The following is a 22,744-nucleotide window of genomic DNA, read 5'->3' as shown; positions in this document are numbered from 1 at the left end:
CATATTGTGTTTGCGTTCAGGTCATCTTTGGTCTGCTTAACTGGACAACATGTTTTGGGTTTGCCTATTTGTGTTGGTAGTTGTTTTGTGGAAGGTGCCACGAATTTTCTAAAATTGTCTAAGAGTTTTATTCTGGATGTTTTTCTGCTTTTGGATATTTTCTTGTGCTTCTTTTTTGGAGTTCCGGTGCTTTTCGGCCGCACTAGTGCATGTTGTTGGTTTTTACTTATGTTACTCTCGTAGACTATCATCGAATGGTCAGTCCCATCAAGCTTTCGTTCCTGAACATTGATTCTCAAAATTTCAAATTTGTTGTTGGTGGTTGCATCAAGGAAGGTTTGGGTGTGGTGGTTGATCATGAAATGCATAATAATTATTTAACTAAGTTTGAATTAATACACAATATTTTTAGTCATAAATAGCATAATTTTTTTCTTCATTATTACTAAAATTACAAATTTATCGTACAAGGTACAAAAACGAAATAATGGAAAGTAATTAATGAGGGAAGGGGCCCAAATGCAAATATAGTAAAGTGGTCAAGACTATGCAGAGTCTGTACGTAACGTAATTTTCGTTATAACCTGAATTCGGAAATTTTGGGTATACAACTCAAACAACAAATAACCTCAATTCATTAATTTATCACAACCGTTTCCTCATCTCTCTCTCTCTCTTAAGTCTCAATCTCTCTATTTTGTCCATCTCTAAAATTTCACTTCTCTTCCCATCATTTGAGTTTTTTCTTTTATCTTATCTCTCTCACACAAACTTCCAAACAACTTTCTAATTTGAACAAAAGAATCTCCAAATCAAACTATTTTAAACCTTGCATTTCTTTGGACACTTCTATTCAACTCTACCGTACACCGCATCTCACCGGATCTCGCTCCGTTTTTTTATTTTTAATTTTGCAGTTTCTATCTACCGAGCTAGTATGAGTCAACTCGGTCTCATATTACATGAATCGCTCCGTCCTCAAAGAGAAGCAAGAACCTTACTCGGTTTATTAACGGAACAAATGGACGCTGCAGATTCATCAACAACGAGGAGACGTAGTCTTAAAGAACGGTTCAGATTCACCGGTATCGGTGGTTGCTGTGGTGCCACTTGGGTTTTCCGTCCAATTATCAGACACGAACATCACCACCAACAACAACAACGACAACGAGAGGGAGCAAGAGAAGGAGAAACTAATGTAGAGCAAGAAGAACTACAGGTTCAAGATCCGAATCCGGATCCGTCTAGTTCCGGTATGAATCTTGCGGCGGCATTGGCGGCGGAGCGTCAGATGAGAGGATCGGAGGAAAGTAGCGGCGGCGAAAGAGGGACGCCGTGGAGAGTTTCGTTAATGAAACTGTTGGAGGAAACGGAAGTGGAAAGTGAGAGTACGACGACGGTTATGGAGGGGAGTGATTCAGTGTGCTGCGTGTGCATGGGAAGGAAGAAAGGTGCAGCGTTCATACCGTGTGGACACACTTTTTGTAGAGTGTGTTCAAGGGAACTGTGGTTGAATCGAGGGAACTGTCCCCTTTGTAATCGTTCTATTCTCGAGATTCTAGACATTTTCTGAAACTCATTATTACCCACTTTCCTTATTCTCTAATTTTCTTTTTTTTAAGAGGTGATACTGTATTTCATTTAAGGTAATAATAGTGCATGATTGTTTTCATTTTATGAATTGGCCATCCATTGAAATTTGTGATTTTAGGAAATTTAATTATTTAGACTAATGTATTTGATTTAAGGGTGACAAACTCGCTCTGCCGTCCAAAATATTTGTTTTGTTCCTTTTTTTTTTTTTTATAGATGGATTAAAGTTTTAAATCCGCAATCTTTAATATATATATTTTGGATTTTTTAGAGTAGTGGAACTATTATAATAAATTTTATGATTTTTAGATTAAAAGGGTGTAATGTATGTGAGATTGTTCCGCCTCATGGGTGGGACCGGGTTTTTAATTTGCGCCTCAAAATTCTAGTTTTGCACTTTTGCTTTTGGGACGGAAATATTCAAATATACGAGGCGCGGTTGTCTTTAATGAGGTCATGGGATAATTTTGAAAAAGGCTGTGTACTTGTGATGGATTTTATGATAATGAATATTGTGTTTATAAATCTTGAATCAACTGTGAAATAGAAAACTCATTTTGGACTTAGGAAAAGTGCCCAATGAAGAGAAATATACAGTGGTTCCAAACGTGTTTTAACAGAAAAATAAGAAAGTGTAGTAATAATCTACACTGATTTGTTTAAAGTTTCATGTTACATCCTGACAATCATTCTTTTATGAGCTGTGCTAAGTCATATGAAAATTAGGACCGAGAGAGAATATGAGACATAAAATTAAACCGATTAAGCATTGTTAAAATGATAATTTTCTTTTTGGAAAAACTATGGTAAGATACATTAATCTTTTTAGAAATAAAATTAAATCGATTAAGTTTGTTAAAATGATAAAAAAAAAATCTTTGAAAAATGATGGAAAGATACATTAATTTTATTTAGAAATATGCCGTAAAGATAAAGTCGTGCATCGGAAATGACTTATATAAATTATGTAAGTTTGATGTTTCATGTCAGAATAACTATTATTATACCTTTTTAGACAGGGAATCGGCTCATGAGTCCAATTCACTACTTTGCTGCGATTGTTATCTCAGGTTTTCGACCCAAAGCATTAATTATAAAGATGTGATAAGTTTCATGTGATAATGAGTTTATTGTCAAAAAAATAGAAATTGTTAGATACGACCATTAAGATCTCGACAAATTTGATTTGTCGAGAAGTAGTATCAACTTTGGTCGAATTATAATCCGTCGGAGACTAAGGGTTTATTGGTTTTGGGACTTAGTGAGATTCAGAGTATCCAAAATATTTATTTTTCAAGCAGTCGAATAAGGTGTAAGTGTTGTTTCGTCAACAATCTCTAGCCTTCCTATAAGAGGGTTACTTGCAGGACCGACTACAAAGTTCTGAACTTAGTGTTTGAGCGTATGGCTTTTTGGTAAACAATATTTTTGAAAGGTTTAAAACGGTGTAAACGTAACTCTTGATGAGTTAGGAACGTGATAAATGTAAGGCAAAAAGGGAACGTATAAACGATAAAGCAAGAAAGACAAAAGGTAAATTTGGTAAGATTAAATGACTTGTAAATATAAAATGCAGGCAAAGTACATTTTTGTGAGGAGATTGACAAACGCTTTGATACTTCAAGCTTTACCCCTACTACAAATGTTCAAAATGTTAACACTGGCTTAAATACTAGTTGAAAATAACCGTCTGGAGATTACAAAACCATCTCATGATGTCACTCGTCAGTCCACTTCCCCCATTTTGATAAATAACTACATCACTATTACATGCGCCATAATCAGCAAGTTATCATGGACCAGTTAGAGCAAAACTAAGTTGCCATTCATGAAGAAGTATCCCTAGTGCGAGCGTAGATGTGACAGTTAATGGAGACTATACAAGTCGTAGCCCGTGGGCAAGAGATATAGGCCAAGATGCAAGAAGAAATGAATCAAAGTGCCCATGTTGCCACTCCTATTCCTGCTGTCAATCTTCCTGTTGCGGAAAATCATGTGACTCCCCATGGCAACATTCCAGTCCAAATTCCTGTGGGAGTATCCGGTGGTGTTCCTCCACCTGTTCTTAACCCTTCCGTCATAGAAATCGATGATCAGCAAGACGCCTTCTTCAATCTGAGACTTGCCTCGGTGTATGACGTCTTTAGTCCTGTTATCAACGAAATGGAAAATAAGGTCAAAGCTATTGAAGAGAAGTTAAAAGTAATGGAAGGCTCGAATGCTTTGGGCTTTGGCGTTGCTGAAATGTGTCTTGTCCCGGGTGTGGTCATCCCTGCCAAGTTCAAAGTCCTAGACTTTAAAAAGTATAAAGGAGCCAGCGACCCTATGAAACATATCAGAGCTTATTTTCGAAAGATGGTCGCTTATTTCGAGGATGCACTTCTTCCAAGATTCTTTGGGTGGAGCGTCCTTAGAGTGGTACATGCAACTTGAAGGGACTCACATACGAACATGGAGAGAAATGGATGAGGCCTTCCTTAAACACTACCAATACAACACCGACATTGCGCCTAATCGTACGCAGTTGCAAAATCCTACTCAAAAGTTTGAGAAGACTTTTAAAGAGTATGCACAATGATGGAGGGAGATTTCCGTGAGGGTACAACCTCCATTGTTGGAACGTGAATTGGTAGACATGTTTATTGGTAATCTTCAAGTCCCTTACTTGGACCGAATGGTGGGAAGCACATCTTCTGGTTTCTCTGATCTAGTCCTAGTCGGTGAAAGGATAGAGAATATGATTAAGATGGGTAAGATTCAAAATTCCACAAGCACAATCGGCGTAGTAAATAAGCCATATGTAGCATATGGCAAGAAGAGAGAAGGAGAAGCAAATGAAATTGAAATGGTTAGATCAAAAGCACCAACATATCGTATCCCATATCAATAAGCTTCCAAAGTGGCGCCAATTCAAAATAAACAACTGTTTAATATCCCAGTTTAACAACATCAACATTAACAACCACGACAACCATATCAGCAACAACAACAAAATTAGCAACGTTATCAACAACAATAACAAAATTAGCAACGTTATCAACAACAACAACAACAACGACGTCCCGAAAGAAGATTTGATCCAGTACCCATGTCGTACAGACATACTTTGACTTACTTATTACGTGGTTCATTGGTGCAGTTAAGAGAGTTAGGACCACCACCAATGGTCCTTCCTCCTGGTTACGATGTCAACGTTCGGCGCGAGTTCCATTCAGGCGCTCCTAGTCATTCCATTGAAAACTGCAAAGCCTTAAAATATAAAGTGCAAGATTTTATATATTCTAAGGCAATCACATTTACGCCCAACGGACTGGATGTGAACAATAACCTGATGCCACCCCATAACAAGTCGGCTTTGAATATGGTAGAAGTTTAAGAGAAGAAGAGATTGGTGTCCCAAGTGGACAGATTAAAAACTCCCCTCATTGATATCAAGAATGTTTTGATGAAGAATAATGTATTTCCCGTCTGTAGTGCTAACTATGAGCGTTGTGCAATCAACCCTAAAAATGTGAAGCTTTGAAGATTGTTATTCAAGGATTAATGGACCAAGTAATCTTGGTGGTGGAGTGTATGTCCTCTAGTGAAGATGTGTCGACTTTGGAGATCCCTTATGATCAAGACCAACCTCTACAAAGCCCACATGATCTGTCTCAAATGACTATTTCTACAAAACCTATTATTCCTTTGGTGATAATTGTACCTGCCATGTTCCATTTCAAAGACACAAAGGTTGTTCCTTGGATATATGACTCAACTGTTTATATTCATGGACAAAAAGTACAAGAAAATCATATGGCATCTGATGAGCCAATGGTGAATATAGCTGGAACCGATGGAGTCACCCGAAGTGGAAGTATTTTTGCACCTGTACCTCCCGTAATTGACAATGATGGTACCTCTAATTAAGAAAAAGGCAATCAGATCTAAGATAATCAACAGAGGTGAGATTCCCCACCAATCAGTAAAGTGGAGGAGTTCTTGCACATCATTAAAAAATGACTATAAGGTGGTTGACCAACTCAACCAAACCCCGTCAAAAATATCAATGATGTCTTTGCTTATATGCTTTGAGGCACATAGAGACGCTTTAGTGAAATTCTTGAGGTTCGCCCACGTACCACAAGAAATTTATGTTTGTCAATTCGAGGGAGTAGTTAACAATATAGCTGTCAGCATGAGTTTGGGATTCAATGAGGAAGAGGTTCCATCTGAAGGGAGAAACCACAACAAGGCCCTACACATTTCCATCGAATGTGTAGACACCATCCTGTCTAGGGTCTTAGTGGATACCGGTTCATCTCTTAATGTGTTTCCAAAGAGTTCTCTATCCAAACTAACCATTGAAAGGCTTGTCATGAAACCCAGTGAATTGGTCGTTAGAGTGTTTGATGGATCGAGGAGAACTGTGATTGGTAAAATGGACTTACCCATCAAGATTGGACCTCACACCTTCTTTATAACATTCTATGTCATGTACATATACCCAACTTATAGTTGTCAACTCGAACAACCTTGGATCCATTCGATCAGTGCTGTCACATCGATGCTCCATCAAAGGTTGAAATTCTTGGTTAACAATAAGTTAGTGGTTGTAGAGGGTGAGGAGAATATTATGGTCAATCACTTAGCATCTTTCCGCTATATCGAAGGAGGAGGAGAGGTACAAGAACCCCGTTCCAATCATTCAAAGTTATTAATGTTGAGATGGTTGTCCCCGTGGGGGAAGTGAAGACTGTTGAATTTCTAATGGCCTCTTTGAAGGATGCTCAAACTGTCATCGAGAATGGACACCCTGAAGGTTAGGGGAGGATACTAGAGTTTCCTGTCAACAAGGATCGTTTCGGCTTGGGATATCACTCCTAAAATCTGAAGAAATTAATGTCTATTATTATGGAGGGACAAGTGCTCCCGTTGTCAGATTTCTTTGCAAGTGTCAGACACCTCGTAGAATGACAGGTTTATGTTTTGGAAGAGGATGGTGTTGCCAATGAAGAAGGATTGGTGTACAAGAAGAAGGAAGATCAAGAGCTAACAAAGTGGACATCCATTGAGATCCTAGAAGTTACTTGTTGGAAGAGTAATTCCCTATTTGTTTTCCCCTTTTAAGAAAAAGAGAACCCACGATATGCCCAAGGCATGGGGGAACCATTTGTAGGCCCCCCTAATTTTTCAATCAAAGATTAATCAATGAAAATCATCACACTTTGCATTCAAATTTGTGCTCCTCATCTTTCATTTATCTTTGTCTTTTCACTTAATCAAAAAAATGGCAATGTTTTTCTTATTTTCTTTTAAGTTTTCAATCATTCTTTACTTTAATAAAAATAAAATCATGAACCCTAAATCGTGAAGATTACCCTTGATTACCACCAATAACGACTCTGATATAGTCCCGTATGACTTCGACAATCAAATCAATCACACTGACGAAGACTGTGAGGAAGATTGTGAACTCTCTAATGAGTTAGCTCGATTTCTAAAGCAAGAGTCAAAGGTCATACAACCGCATGAAGAATCAGTAGAAGTGGTCAATCTTGGAGCCGGTGAAGAAGCTAAAGAGGTCAGAATAGGATCAACCCTACAAGACGACGTGAAGGAAAAAATAGTCAAACTTCTACGAGAGTACATGTATGTGTTTGCATGGTCCTACCAAGACATGCTCGGTCTTGATACCGGCATCGTGATCCATCGTCTAACCCTCAAAGAAGATTGCCCTCCTATAAAGCAAAGGCTAAGAATGACTCGTCCTGATATGGAAGTGAAGATTAAGGGGGGAGTGCAAAAGCAGCTTGAAGCGGGATTTCTGGCTGTAGCCAACTACCCTCATTAGATAGTCAACATCGTGCCCGTACCCAAGAAGTATGGAAAGATAAGGATGTGCCTTGACTACCGAGACTTGAATAGACCTAGTATGAAAGACGATTTACCACTGCCTCACATTGATGTGCTAGTGGATAATACATCTTCTTCCTCCATCTTCTCATCCATGGATAGTTTCTCCGACTACAACCAAATTAGAAAGGCTCCAGAAGACATGGAGAAAACAACCTCTATTACCCCATAGGGAACTTTCTGCTACAAGGTTATTCCCTTCAGACTAAATAATATCGGTGCAACCTACCGATGTGCCATGGTGGCGCTCTTTCATGACATGATTCATAAAGAGATCGAGGTCTATGTTGATGACATGACTGCCAAATAAAAAATCGAAGAAGAGGATCTTGTCAATTTCGAGAATCTCTTTGCAAGGCTAAGAAAATTCAAGTTGAAGCTTAATCCCAGTAAATGCATATTTGGGTGAGATTTTGCAAACTGCTAGATTTTATCGTCAGCAAACATGGTAATGAAGTGGATCCTGAAAAGGTAAAGGCCATACAAGATATGCTTGCACCTAAAACTGTAAAGGAAGTCTAAGGATTTCTAAGTATATTGAACTATATAGCTAGGTTCATATCTCATCTTACGACTACCTATGAGCCAATCTTCAAAATACTTCACAAGGATCAGGCTATCATATGGAACGACAAATGTCAAAATGACTTTGAGAAGATCAAGGATTACTTACAAGAACCTCTGATTCGGATGCCTTATGTGCCTGGAAGATCGTTGATCATGTGCCTAACAGTCCTTGAGGGATCTATGGGATGTGTCCTCGGCCAACATGACGAGACTAGAAGAAAAGAGCACGTCATATACTACTTGAGCAACAAGTTTAACGATTACGAGAGTAGGTATTCAATGCTAGAAAAGACTTGTTATGTACTTGCCTGGCTTACCAAACGCCTAAGGAAATACATGCTCACTCATACAACACTCTTAATATCCAAGATGGATCCAGTCAAGTACATCTTCGAGAAGTATGCTCTAACTGATAGAGTAGCCAGTTGGCAAATGGCCCTGACTAAGTATGATATTCAATATGTCACCCAGAAAGAGGTCAAATGGAGTGTGCTATATGACTATCTTGATCACCAACCCTTGGAGGATTACCATTCTATATGTTTTGAATCACTTTATAAGGACATCATGTTGATAAGGGATTGCAACATCCCCATCCCCAAAGAAGGACCAGAACTTGGATCTCGATGGACACTTGCATTTAATGGAGCTTCTAACGCTCATGGAAATGGCATTGGGGCAGTCATCACCTCCCCAACTGGTTTTTACTTACCTTTCACTGTGAGGTTATGCTTTGAATGTACCAATAATATGGAGGAGTACGAGGCGTGTATCTTCGGTATTGAGGCTGTCATTGTGCTTAGGATCAAAATTCTTGAAGTTTGTGGAAACGCATCCTTGGTCATCAGCCTAATCAAAGGAGATTGGGAAGCCCGAGATCACAAGTTGATCTTTTACAAAGAGCATGTCCTAAAGTTGATCTTGTACTTCGACGAGATTACTTTCCATCACATCCCTCGAGAGGAGAACCGGTTGGCCAACGCCTTAGCAACTTTTTCATCCATGTTTAAGGTCAAGTGGAAAAATGAAGCACCAACTTTCCACCTTGACTACTTGGACGAGCCAACTTACTATTTGGCAGCCGAAGATGAAGATCATGGCCATCCTTGGTTCTAGGACATCCTGAAGTTCTTTGAAAGCCAAGAGTACCCTGAGAACACATTCATCACCAATAAGAAGTACCTTCGGAAACTATCATCCAAGTTCTTCTTAAGCGTAGGGGTACTATACAAGAGGAATTATGATTCGGTCTTGCTTAGATGTGTAGACAAAAGTGAAGCAAACTGGATTATAATGGAAATCCATGAAGGTTCCTTTGGGACACATGCTAGTGGACATACGATGGTAAAGAAAATCCTGAGAGCAGGCTATTATTGAATGACCGTGGAGGTTGACTGTTACCGAGTGTGATACGGTGAACTAACTTTGTGTTTTTGCTTTGAAAAGCAATGTTGCGGATAGCAAGAGTCGCCACCGACTTTTCTTTTATCCAATAAGGAAAGGCGGAAAAGAACAGGAAAGACCTTGATTAGATTTTGAGTTCGGGAGGTACATTATACAAAGGGAAGGTGTTAGCACCCTTTGTATCCATGGTTATCCATGGGCTCTTAATTGCTTAACTCACTTATGTTTTCCTTGTTTGAGAAAGTGTTTCAGAAATGTGGCGTGTTTAGAAAATATTTTGAAATGAGAGTTTAACTTTGTAATGATTCTTGTACGAATGTATACAAAGTGTTTATCTCGTTTGATTTTGAAAGATGTTTAGAAAAATATAACTCTGCAATGATTCTGGTGCGAATGTATATCAAGTGGTGATTTTCTAAAAGATGTTTTGAAAAGTGTGAGGTGTGAAAAGTATTTTAAGTTGTGAGCAAGCATTTAAGAGTTATACCTAACCAATGTCTTTATAGGTATTTCCTATCCTTAGGAGGGTAAAATTGTCCTTACTATTGAGAAATAAGTAGTCTTATCCTTTGGATGTAAAGGGACATCGTGGGGTCGTCGATTGGTCATTGAAGGCAACATTTGTAAGGATACCTTAGCATTTGAAGGGAAGATCATCATTTAATCGTAGGCTACAACGAAGGGTCATCGAGGGACAAAGTCATATATTCGAAGGCAACGTTCGAGGGACAAGGTCATATATTCGAAGGCAACGTTCGAGGGACTATGATTTATCTTGTAGGGACATTGACCTTTTGATCGAAGGGATTATGACTTATCTGTTTAGGGATGATGATGATTTAATCAAAAGGGTCTTTGCTAAGGGTATCCCCACATTCGCGGGACATGACCGTAATATCGTAAGGCAACAAAGAGAGGGATAAGATCACGTATTCAAAGGCAATGTAATTAGCCCAGTAATCAGAATAAATCTCCACGATGATATCCCACAAATAAAGTGGAATGCCAAGCTATCTCTTCAAGAGTCATGGGAGCCCTTACAAAAACTCAGCAAACATGTTAGAATAACGGGATGGGGTGCAATCAAGAGTTGCACCGAACAAAAGAATCATAGCAATAATAGTGTCAGGCAAACATCGTGCAAAAGCAATAGAAAACATGTCAAACAAGTACAGAACAGATCAGAATACAAACAGAAAAAAAATCAACTACTGTCATGTTCGCTACTGCCTCGCCTAGCGAAGGCCTGGCGAACCCTCGCTACAGGTTCGCTTAGCGAGGTGCTAGCGAACGGCTGCGGGTTCTGGTTTCTTCTTTGATACTAGTAGGATTTCGGAAACCCCAAACCTTATGGCGTCCATTACAGAAATTACATGATCGAATATTCGAAGTATTGATTTACACATTTATGCACATCTAAACCCACATGCAAAACCTAACGATATTCGCCCTTCCAAATTCAACCATAATGCCTCATACATTTAGAAATTTCGAATTGGGAGCATAGAGTAGTGGGAAGAGGGCAAACCTGATTGGAGGGATCGAACGAGATTGAGTTGCGCCGTTGGGTTTGCAGAGCAATCTTAGGGTTTATGCCTGATAGGGTTGGTGAAGGTAACCCTTGTGCAGATGAGTTCCCTTCAGTGTATATGGAGGCTGCTCTGAATTAGCTTCTAGGGTTTACTCCGTTGTTTTTCTGATCTCCCCTTTTTTCAAATGAAGTTTTGGAATTTATAGCTGATTTTTTTGTGTCTTGGTGGGCTCAAAATGGAGGCAATTCGGGCCCAAAATATTCTGGTATATCCGTAGGCTCGCTAGGCGAGTGAAGCAGTGAAGGGTTCACTAGGCGAGCACTCAGCGAGGCTCTAGCGAACACTCCTAGACTTGGATAAAAGCATAGCTAGTACTTACTCGCTAGGCGAGCAGCTAGCGAGCAGGTAGCGAGCATTCCAGTAGCAAAATCAACAAGGTTCGCTGGAGCGAAGGAGGAAGCGTGAGCTTCGCCTAGCGAAGGTTTTGCTCGCCTAGAGAGCATGACAGTTCAGGTCATCTTCTGGATTTGGTAACCTGTGCGCTGGATCTTTGTTCCTTTGAGATTAATGCTTTGAAAAATGAATAGACCCCATTTGAACCTGTTGAAAGTATCATAAAAATTAACAGGCAAATTTTGGGGTATGACACCGAGGAATGTGTCTAATATTCACCATTTCAAACTTTCGTAATAGTTTATTTGCTATTACAAGTAATTTGAGCCAAGTCATTGGCCTCCTGGTTCTTAGGTCGAGGAATGTGTCTAATATTCACCATTTCAAACTTTCGTAATAGTTGATTTTCTATTACAAAGTACATTATTAGATTCTCTTTGACATATTTATATTCCCATGTCATCTGTTTTACAACCAACTAAGAGTCACCAATCATCTCGACTTTAGTTCCCCTAATTCCAACATCATTTCAAGGCCATCTATCAGAGCTTCGTATTCAGCCTCATTGTTTGAGCAAGGACCTTTGATCCTATACTTGAATTTTGTTGGAATTTTATTAGGAGAGATAAGCAATATTCCAATACTCGTTCCATCTTTATGACTAGAACCATCTAAATATAATTTCCAAGGCTCAAGCTCTAAATAAGTTTGGGAATTATTTACTATGGAATGGTCGACTATAAAGTCTGCGACCACTTGCCCCTTAATGGCCTTTAAAGGCATATAAGTTATGGAGTATTCGGTTAAGGCAAGTGCCCACTTTCCAATTTGACTTTGTAGGATTGGCTTAGATAACATATACTTAATAACATCAAAATGAGACGAAACATACACATCAACCGGCTTTATATAATGTTTTAACTTGGTACAAGAAAAGTACAGACACAGACACAATTTCTCAACCATGATATATATAGTTTCTACATCATTGAGGACTCGGGTAAGATAATAAATGTATCTTTCGATGCCATTTTCATCCTCTTGAGCAAGCATGCTCCCTATAGTTACATCAGACGCAAAAATATATAATCTCATACTCTTGCTTCTACAAGGAGGCACTAGAATTTGAGGACGAATAAGACAATCTTTGATTGTGTCGAAAGCTTCATGTGGTGTCTACCCCCATTTGAAACCTTCCTTCTTCAACCTAAGTAGAGGAGAAAAGGCATGAGTCTTGCCACTTAGGTTTGATATAAACCTCCTCAAGAAGTTAATCTTTCCCAACAAAGATTGCATCTCCTTCTTTGATGATGGCGTTTTCGCCTCTATAATGGCCTTGCTCTTATTTTGATTGATTTTGATCCTCTTTTTGTGGACCACAAAGCCTAAAAAATCCCCTGCCTGCACACAGAACACACATTTGAGAGGATTCATCTTCAGAGCATGCTTCCTCATCCTTTCGAATGACTGTCGAAGATGACCTATATGATTTTTCCCTGATATAGGCTTGACAATTATATCATCAATATAATGTTGCATAAAATGTTTCAATAAAATCATGAAAAATGGAATTCCTCGCTCTTTGGTAGGTTGTCCCAACATTTTTAAACCAAAAGGCATCACCACCCATTCGTAGGTGCCTAAGGCTCCAGGACATCGAAATTCCGTTTTCAGCACATCTTCCTCGGCAATAAAAATTTGATTGTATCCGTCGAGTATACTAAGATACTCATAGCCTGCGGTGGAATCGACAAGCATTTCTGCCACAAGAATTGGATACTCATCCTTTGGGGTCACAACATTCAGATCTCTGAAGTCAATTCAGATCCTCAAAGTTCCATTCTTTTTAATGACAGGAACTATATTAACAATCCATTCGACATACCTTGTGGTGCGGATAAACTTACACTTGAGGAGCTTTTCGAATTCTTCCTTGATCTTTGACAAGATTTTCGGTGCAAACCGCCTTGGAGTCTGTTTAATTGGCTTCCTTCCAGGGTTGATAGGTAACTTCAGTTCTACCAGTCCTCTACTCAATCCATGCATCTCGTCATAGTCCCAAGAGAAGTAGTCTTTTTACTCTTTTAAAAGTTGGATCACTTCGACTTTAAGTTTTGGGCCAAGGTTGGCGCTTATATACGTTGGCTTTTGATTGTTCCTTCCCCAAAGTCGATTTCCTCTAGGGATCTTGTGCTAGCATTTTTATGTTGGGTGCCAGCAGGTCCCTTTCAAATCCCAAAGGCTCATCATCATAGATGGCATCGAGCCTCTGGCTTGGCACCTTGATTTGAATTTTATCGGGTGACTCTGGTTCGAAATCTACCACAGAACCTTCAAGGTGCACTTCAGTTTCATTGGCTTCGACAACCATATACTTAACTTCGGCCTTTAAGGCCACCTTTAGTCTATTTTCGGCTATATAAGCCGAAATCTTTTCAAATATCTTAGACTCAGACATAGTCATTCTCTTCATCTCCCTAGCCAGTTGGTTGGACGCCTGACGTCCCTCCGAATTCAAGGTCTTCTCCCACGAACTCTCTTTCCCATTGGAAACCATGGGTTGGATATAGATAAAAGGAATAAAGTGTTGTATCAGTAGGTGCAAATACAAACCCAGCAGGACTGCATGGAGCAATATTCGCCAGGTTCTTGTCGAAATGACGCTTATCCACGTGATTAAACTCGACCATAAAGTAACCTTGGCCAGCCTCGATATTTTCTATTGTACAACCATTCCTCTATATAGAGATTCTTTGATGGAGCAAGGAGGGTATTGTCCCAAATCCGTGTATTCATTCACGATCCAAAAGCGTGTTGCAATTAGCCTTCAACGCAATAACCATAAACATGGTTGGCCTAGTGATTGTACCAATTGTTAGGTCTACCTAGATCACTCCCAAGGTGTGCCCAAATTTTCCTTCATAATTTGACAACACCATGTTATGTGGTTTGAGATCTGTGTCAAATTTTCCAATTTTCTTCAACATAAAGTGTGGCATCAGGTTTACCGTCGCACTACCATATACCAAAATTTTGTTGATCTCTACATTCTCCACTTTTCCCCTGATGAAAAGGGGTTCCAGATGGTTCTTCATTGCCTCGTCAGGTCTTTCAAAGAAAGCATTCTATTCTTCAACACAGTCGTTGTTCATTATGTAGTAACATATTGGCTTATGCTTTGTCATTTCTTCCTCATTAGTTTCCTCGTATTCCTCGATCTCCTTGACTTGGTCATATTCTACTGGCAGTACATAGCCACGTTATAGTTGATATCTAAAGAGGGTTTTGACCCTGTGTCGAAGTTATTTGTCAACATATCGTCATCTGTCATTGGTCATTTCGGCTTGTCTTCAGAATCTTCCTTTCGAGCAGGAAAAAGCTTCCTCCCTACTGACTTTTTCTCTTTTCCTATATCCTTTTTTGGATGTTGATTGGTGCTAGATTCCGCCATCGCTTTCTCGTTAGTTTCTCTTTCTGCTTTCCTTCTCCTCTATTGCCTTTGCCAATGAGACCTCGACATGGGATTCTCTCCCTTGTAATTCTCAGATCCATAGGTTTGTTGCCTTGACACTTGGAATTCCTTACAATCGGCTATTGAGGAGCCTTGACCCACTTCGAAACTCTTCCATTTCTCTTGGCCTCGCTCTTTCTTCTCATCAGGCATTGGTTTGAAGGTAGATGGCATGTTAGCCTGGAGGCTTGAACCTCCTTGTTGTTGCCTTTGAGGGACTCCCCTTTTTTTGAAGGTGTAGTGATTACGGGTATCTTTCCAGTTTCTTCTGTGACCAGTCACTCGAACTCTCTCTATGTTCTCCGCGGGCTTTTTGTCAAAGGCAGAACTGCACCTAGGGCACAACATCACTTCAGACTTCTTTCGTTGGCAACGATGGAGGAACTCCATTAAGCTTTCGTCATTCTTTGGGTAAGTCGTGTTTACTTGCTCTTTGCTTCGCTGGGTGTTTTCCTCACCAGTCTCCACCTTAGTCTCTTTTCTCACCTCGACCATGTTAACTTCCATGGAGGTGTCATCAGTGATTTTCAACTTTTGCAGTTTGACTCTAAGGCCCTCAGTAGCCTTAGTTATGTTGGTTTCTTGATTGAAACCCTCAGTGGTTTTGATCACAGTGGTATTTTAATTCTCTTCAAGTTTTATCACTTATGAACATTTCGACAATGTACTTTTCGTTGAAAATAATGTTGACGGTTTGTAAAGAAACGCAGAAATGTAAATGGCAATGTAAATAACTTCAAAGTAAATTTACAAAGAAAGCAAATAATAGAATTATAATGATTTGATACAAAAGTATAAAAATGGGGATCACACGTACATTGCACTCAAGAACTCATTTCTCAATAACACAAATACTTTGAGTAATACATGAGTTTGTGTACCAAATGGAACACATCAATCCTAATCATTAAGATTTCTATTTATAATAAATCAAAAATAACGGTAACGAACGACCTCTTCTCCAAAAGATGACACGTTATCGCTTGCATGGACTTTGCTACTCACTACTTTCCACGCGTCTTCTCAAGAAACAGATAACGCCAAAAAACGATTATGAGCCTTAATTTGAATCACGTTCGTCGAACGCAACTCCAAACGGACACCTCCGTCGAAAAGTGAATCTGAATCTAAGAATATTTCTAAGTCGCAGACCAAACCTTCTTCGACAATAAGTCTTCTTCGACTAAGCCTTCTCAACTTCTTCGTCGAAAATAACATATTCTTCTCCAACGTCGAAATTCCAGCTAACACATGGCTTGTAGCGCCTGTTTCATTATGGTGTCGTTATGACCTTCCATTTTTCGAGATCGTTTCCAGATGGTGACCCTTCGTCTGACTATTATCTCAACTTATTTGGGTTCCATACCCGACGACACGAGGCTCTCCACCTCGGCCCATCGGGACCCTCAACCCGGCAATACAATGACTTTGTTAGATCGAGCTATATCTCATGTATCTCGTGGGCGAATATGTGTTCTAACTCTGACTACTACTCGACTTCCACTCGAACCATCCCTACTTCATCACAGACTTCTTCTGATTTCACACATCGACTGGTCAAAATAATTTCCAGAATGTATAACTACTTCTCTAATCTCTTGGTCTATCTTGTTCCACATATCATTTACATTTCCTCGTGATTGTTCAAACTCTCCCTTCATGATCCAATATCATATGTTGGAAACTTGAAGTTTCACCCTTCAAATACCACCACATGATGTGTGGGACTCCCATGTGACTTCTTCACTTAGCTTTCCTCTTGATTCTTACATATATAATCAATAGTTTATGTTGGATAGTCTAGCTATCTCCCAAAATATCTTTGCAATTCAAGTAAATCTTCCTATCAAACTTCTGAATAAGAAAAAAATGTATCTAAAAACATGTCACCTCACTCTTATATGTAATAAAATGTTCATCTCTTTTTTTCTAAATCAAATATTAGTTATAATAAGATCAAAATCCGACGAAAACTCCAAATTAAATTTATCTTCCGCATTTACCTCCCCAAGACCATATCCCACCTGCATGCCTTCAAAACCTCTTGCTACACACCCTATTGTCGCACCTCAAAAAAATGAGTGATAATGCGATCCCTCGCGATAGGACGCGGAAAAAAATGTTCGAAACAGAGTCGCCACCGAACTTTATTTATTCCAATGAAGGAATGGGAAAATATCGAGAAAACCTTTAAAAAATAAGAACAATGGTCGTCGCAACCATATTCGGGTTCGGGAGTCGATTACGCAAGGGGAAGGTATTAGCACCCCTTACGTCCGTTGTACTCAACGAGAACCTTTTAGTCTGATTTTGCTATTTGACTGTTAATTGACTGTTTATTTGCTTGCTTCGAGTGATTAGAATTGATGATAGATATGGGTGAAGACCTCAGGAGGGGGAAATGGGAGGTTTTTTATTAGTGTGCTCGCGAAGATACAGCAATCTCCTGCCTACGTATCCTTATGGTGCAATAAGGAAATCAGAGCATTCGTAGTTCGGGCTACTACGAATATTTGGTGGGTTTTGTTTTGATGAACGACTGTGTAGGTCGGCGTTCTAACGGCTAAACGCTGGCATGTCTACTCTCGGGGGAGGCTCTAGCACTGGTTTGTTGTGCGCATTAGAAAGGATTGACAGTGTTCTTTTGAAAGGGTTTTGGTCACGCGGGGGTGACAGGTTGAATTGATGTGTTTGGGTTTGATTGGTTTCGATCGCACGGGGGCGAGAAGTTGGATTGATTTGTTAAGGTGTTTTTGAAGAACGACGAAAGGTTGAGCAATATGGTGTTCACCAATCGTCCAATTCTTTCGAGGAGTAATAAGGCGTCCGCCTTCTAGTCCCTTTTCGTTCGAATTATTTTGAAAGTTTGTTTGTGGATGTTGAATATGCACGGTAGTGAGGCGTACGCCTCCTACTTGCTTATTCAAGGAATAACGAGGCGTACGCCACCTATTCCCTTATCCAAGTTTATTTAACGTGTTTTAGTCGGAAGTCGATAATTTGTGCAATATGGCGTACGCCAATTATCCAAATAATCGAGAGATGGTGAGGCGTACGCCTCCTCTCTTTTATCATCCGAGGTTTAAATTGTAAAAGATATGTTTAGATGTTTGTATTTGATTTGTGAAGATAGTTTGTATTTGGATTGGTAGGTTTGGGTTTGTCGATGATTTGAGCTTACTCGATTGTGGTTTTGAATTGATGACGAAGATTCGAGCAATGTGGCGTACGCCAATTATTCGAATAATCGAGAGATAATGAAGCGGATGCTCACTATTCTCCTTTTCATCTGAAATATGGAATTAAAAGGATTTTGAATTTGTAGAAATGATTTGAAATTGTATGATTATGGTTTTGATTTGATGACGAAGATTCGAGCAATGTGGCGTTCGCCAATTATTCGAATAATCGAAAGATAGGGAGGCGTACGCCTCCTATCCTCTTTTCATCTGAAATATGGAATTAAAAGGATTTAAGATTTGTAGAAATGTTTTGAAATATTATGATTTGAAGTTTAATCGGGTGACAAGAACTCACGCAATATGGCGTACGCCAATTGTTCAAGTGCTTGAGAAATAGTGAAGCGTACGCTTCCTATCTCCTTTTCATCCCAAATTTATGTTTAAGAGAAAGATGATTTTGAAATTGAATAGTTTGAAAAAGTGGTTTGAATAATTTGAATTTGAAAAGTGATTTGAAATTGTGATTTAAGTTTTAATTGGGTGACAAGAACTCGCGCAATATGGCGTACGCCAATTGTTCAAGTGCTTGAGAAATAGTGAAGCGTACGCTTCCTATCTCCTTTTCAACCCAAGTTTATCATTAAAATAGAAAATGGTTTTGAAATTGAGTTATTTGAAGAAAATGACTTGTGTTTATTTTGAAAAAAAAGTTGGCTTGTGTTGGATGATGAAATCGAAATAAGATTGAAAATGATTTATGAAGTGATGAAATAGTTTTTTTTGAAATTGGTTTGTGTTGTATGAATTGAAATTGAAATTAATTGAAAAAGGTTTATGAAATGATGATGGAAAAGAAAGTCCTTAAATTACTAATTCATCAAAACTTGTTTAAGTTTGGTTAATTGAATTAATTAAGATTAATTACCAAAATTATTTAATTATCTAAATAACTAAGTTAATTAAAATTAATTAATTAAAAAGAACTAACCAAACAAAAATTAAATTAATTGTTACTTTTTGAGAAAACTAAATAATGATAATGTTGATTTGCAAAAATTGAATCGGAACCGAATTTATTTAACCACTAGTTCTAACAACTATACAAACTATAACGACTTAATCCTAATAGTTAATATTGGAACATCTAAAGAACTATTATTAAATGAAACCGAATTAGATTGTGATGCTCTACTATAAGTAATATTTTAACAAGGATAAACCGCAGCATACTCAATTGGTAGCTATGCACAAAGCTCAGTATTTTGATTTTCAAGAACCATACACAACAGCAGTAAGAAAAAAAAACCGACTCAAATTTACAAGTCCAACAAGGATTAAGTCGAACAAATACTCGATCCAGACCCACAACTTCAACAGATATACAACCGAAATTGAAATAATCACACAAACATAATTATTGTACTAGTTTCCACGACATAAAATTTCATCAAAAATTATAAATGAAATGAGCATGTAGTCATCATAACAGCACAAACCGACAATGCTTGCATATCATCATGTAAATTTCACAGCGAATCTAGGATCATAAATTAACAATAATACTGCAGTGGCAAATACACAGCAAGTGTCTAAAGTCATAAAATGTAAACCCACATTCAACCCAGAATCAGAACAGTAAGCGTCAAAATTACAAAATCTAAACTCAAATTTGGTCAAAAATCAAAACAGCAATCAGCATTCAATCAAATGAAAACAAAATATATCCAACATGACCATATCAAAAATACAGCAGAGTAATCCTAAACATTAAACCGAATCAAAAGATGAAATTTAAACAGAAAATCCAACCGTTTCTGCGGCGTCGACCCGGGCTTTCTCAGGAACTAATGACTCCGAATCGTATTTGGAGTCTGGCTTTGTGCTCAAATCCGTTCCAACGTTAATCTGAACCAAAAGATCACGTCGATTGCGGTCATCGGTCACCATAGTATTTCCGAATCATCCTATGAGTCTGAATCGCATATGGAAATATACTTTAACCTGCATCAAACAAACAAACACCCCGAACAAAATACAAAAACACAGAAATCTCGCCACTTTTCAATTGGTAAGAATCTAATAGAAATGGGAGTGCGAGCTTGAGCGATGGTTGTGGGGTTTTGAAAAAGGTGCCGGAAGCGATTGAAGCGGCGAGGGTTTGTTGAACATTGATTTAAGGTGAGCGATGATGATGAGAGAGGATGGAGGCGGAGGGTGAAGGGTTGTGAGCTCGTTGGCGGCGATGGCGGCGGTGAATGGTGGAGGATTTTCGGATGGTGGTGTTGGCGTTTAGGGTTTGGTGGCTGAAAGGGTTTTGAAAGGTTAGCGGCGAACTGAGGGTTGAGGTTGTGGCGAGAGGGTTCGACGGAGGTGTGAACGAAGTTATGGTGATGAATGAGGGTCGCGCTCTAGGTGGTTTGATGGAGGTCGCGATTCGTCGGCGGTTTTGGGAGGAAGACGGAGAAGAGGGTATTTGGTGAGGGAGAGAATGAGAGAAGGGTTTTGATTGATGGTTTGAGGGACGGCGAGGCTATGGTTTCGTGGGGGGTTTAAGGTGATCGAAGGTGGAGGATTGAAGGGTGACGGTGCGAGGTGATGGAGGCGGCGGTAGTGGGTTGAGTGAAGAAGGATGATTTAGGGTTTTTTTAGTGAAAGTGAAGAGAGAGGAATTGTCTGAGAGTGAGGTGAGTGAATTTGATGAAGAGTGAATAGTGAGTGTCTGAAAGGTCTCCCCCGAGAGAGAGAGGCAGGTGAGGTGTCTTTATGGGAGAATCCGTTTGTACAGAATTGAGAGAGCTTGTGAGGTAGTGGAGCAGGGTCTGTTAGGAGTGGAGCAGGGACAATGGAGAGAGACGTTGGGAGATTTTGTGTGAGAGAGATCAGATTTCTCTTTTTTTGTCTTTTCTGTGAGGGGAATCCAATGTAGATATATACATATATTTATTTTCCCTAATTATTATTTACTTTAAATAATAAATCCTAAAAAAAAAGACTAATAAATATTAAAGAAAACTAACTAATATTCAATTAAAAACTAATAAAAAAACTAACTACAATTTTAGAAAATCTAATTAATATTTAAAAACTAACTAATAAGAGACCAACTAATATTTATTTAAATAACTACTATTTAAAAAACTAATTAATATAAAAAAAAACTAATATTAAAAATCAAAAAAAATATTGACCAATTAAAAAAGAAATCGAGTACCACTTTTTATTCAGAAAAATTAAACCTGTCACACTAAACTTGTCAGGACAAAATATACCTATTAAAAATACAGTATTTTCCTCAAATTTGACGATTCAACCGATTTTTCTGTATCTTCAAGGAAGTCCAATCTGATTGACATTTTAGGTGTTTTATTCATGATGCAATGTATGTAATGGTATGTATATGATGCAAAAAAATGAAACTGAAATTAATTTTGAAAATATTAAAAATGCCCGGACAAAATTGGGGTACGACAGCTGCCCCTATTTAATTATCTTGAATCAGAAGGTAAGAATGACAAAGGTCATCTTACATTCGTGGTGGAAGGTAATTAAATACTAAAGGATCCAAATTTTGTCCTTTGGAATGCAATGGAGAGATGCAGATGAAGATGCAATGGATGTCAAGGTAGTAGGGGTAGGATGTCACATCAATGTCAACCCTCGAGCCAACATTCAAATCTTGCACAGGTTGTTTCTGATGTGAAGACAAAGGTGGGATCGGTTTTCTGACACCAAAAGGATGACAGAGATTCACCATGATTTTGAGGATTGTCATCACCAAAAGGATAATTGTTACAGTGGGTATAACAAAGATCGCCATCACCAAAAGGATGATGGTAAGATCAACGACAAATCTCGCTATCACCAAAAGGATGAAAGTTAGACACAATTCACAGATTTCTATCACCAAAAGGATGATGGTCATTCTGGTAAATTTTTCCATTACTGAGAGTATAGGATCAAGGCTATCACCAAAAAGATGATAGTTGACTCATCACCTTCAAAGATCACCGTCACCAAAAGGATGAAGGTAAGATCCAACAACAAAACTTGTTATCACCAAAAGGATGATAATAAGTCAACACACAGTTGATCACCGTCACCAAAAGGATGAAGGTAAGATCAAGACAAACTGGTTATCACCAAAAGGATGATAATCACCATCACCAAAAGGATGAAGGTATAATTAAAAGATAAAACTTGTTACCACCAAAAGGATGATAATCACCATCACCAAAAGGATGAAGGTATAATCAGGACACAAACTTGTTATCACCAAAAGGATGATAATAAGAACACAACACAATTGATCACCATCACCAAAAGGATGAAGGTAGGATCAAGACACAAACTTGTTATCACCAAAAGGATGATAATCACCATCACCAAAAGGATGAAGGTATAATCAAAAGATAAAACTTGTTACCACCAAAAGGATGATAAGAAGCACGCACGCAATTGATCACCATCACCAAAAGGATGAAGGTATGATCAAGACACAAACTTGTTATCACAAAAAGGATGATAACCACCATCACCAAAAGGATGAAGGTATAGTCAAGACACAAACTTGTTATCACCAAAAGGATGATAACCACCATCACCAAAAGGATGAAGGTATAATCAAAAGATAAAACTTGTTACCACCAAAAGTATGATAAGAAGCACAC

At 38.6% G+C, this 22,744-nt stretch overlaps 2 protein-coding genes across 2 annotated transcripts; both read left to right on the top strand.

Moving 5' to 3' along the window:
* The first annotated feature begins 608 nt into the window (after positions 1-608).
* On the top strand, positions 609-1,692 carry LOC127138332 (uncharacterized). Its single transcript, XM_051064757.1, has one exon. It carries the CDS (start codon positions 938-940, stop codon positions 1,571-1,573), a length of 636 nt encoding a protein of 211 aa, XP_050920714.1. The 5' UTR covers positions 609-937; the 3' UTR covers positions 1,574-1,692.
* Positions 1,693-8,235: 6,543 nt separating this feature from the next.
* LOC127135722 (uncharacterized) lies at positions 8,236-9,171 on the top strand. The gene has a single exon (XM_051062364.1). The coding sequence runs from the start codon at positions 8,236-8,238 to the stop codon at positions 9,169-9,171; it is 936 nt and encodes a 311-aa protein (XP_050918321.1).
* Positions 9,172-22,744: the final 13,573 nt, after the last annotated feature.

The sequence above is a fragment of the Lathyrus oleraceus genome, chromosome 4 (genome assembly GCF_024323335.1).
Source record: "Lathyrus oleraceus cultivar Zhongwan6 chromosome 4, CAAS_Psat_ZW6_1.0, whole genome shotgun sequence".
Taxonomy (NCBI): domain Eukaryota; kingdom Viridiplantae; phylum Streptophyta; class Magnoliopsida; order Fabales; family Fabaceae; genus Lathyrus; species Lathyrus oleraceus.
The sequence above is the reverse complement of the archived record's forward strand: the minus strand, read 5'-3'. Positions and strand labels throughout refer to the sequence as shown.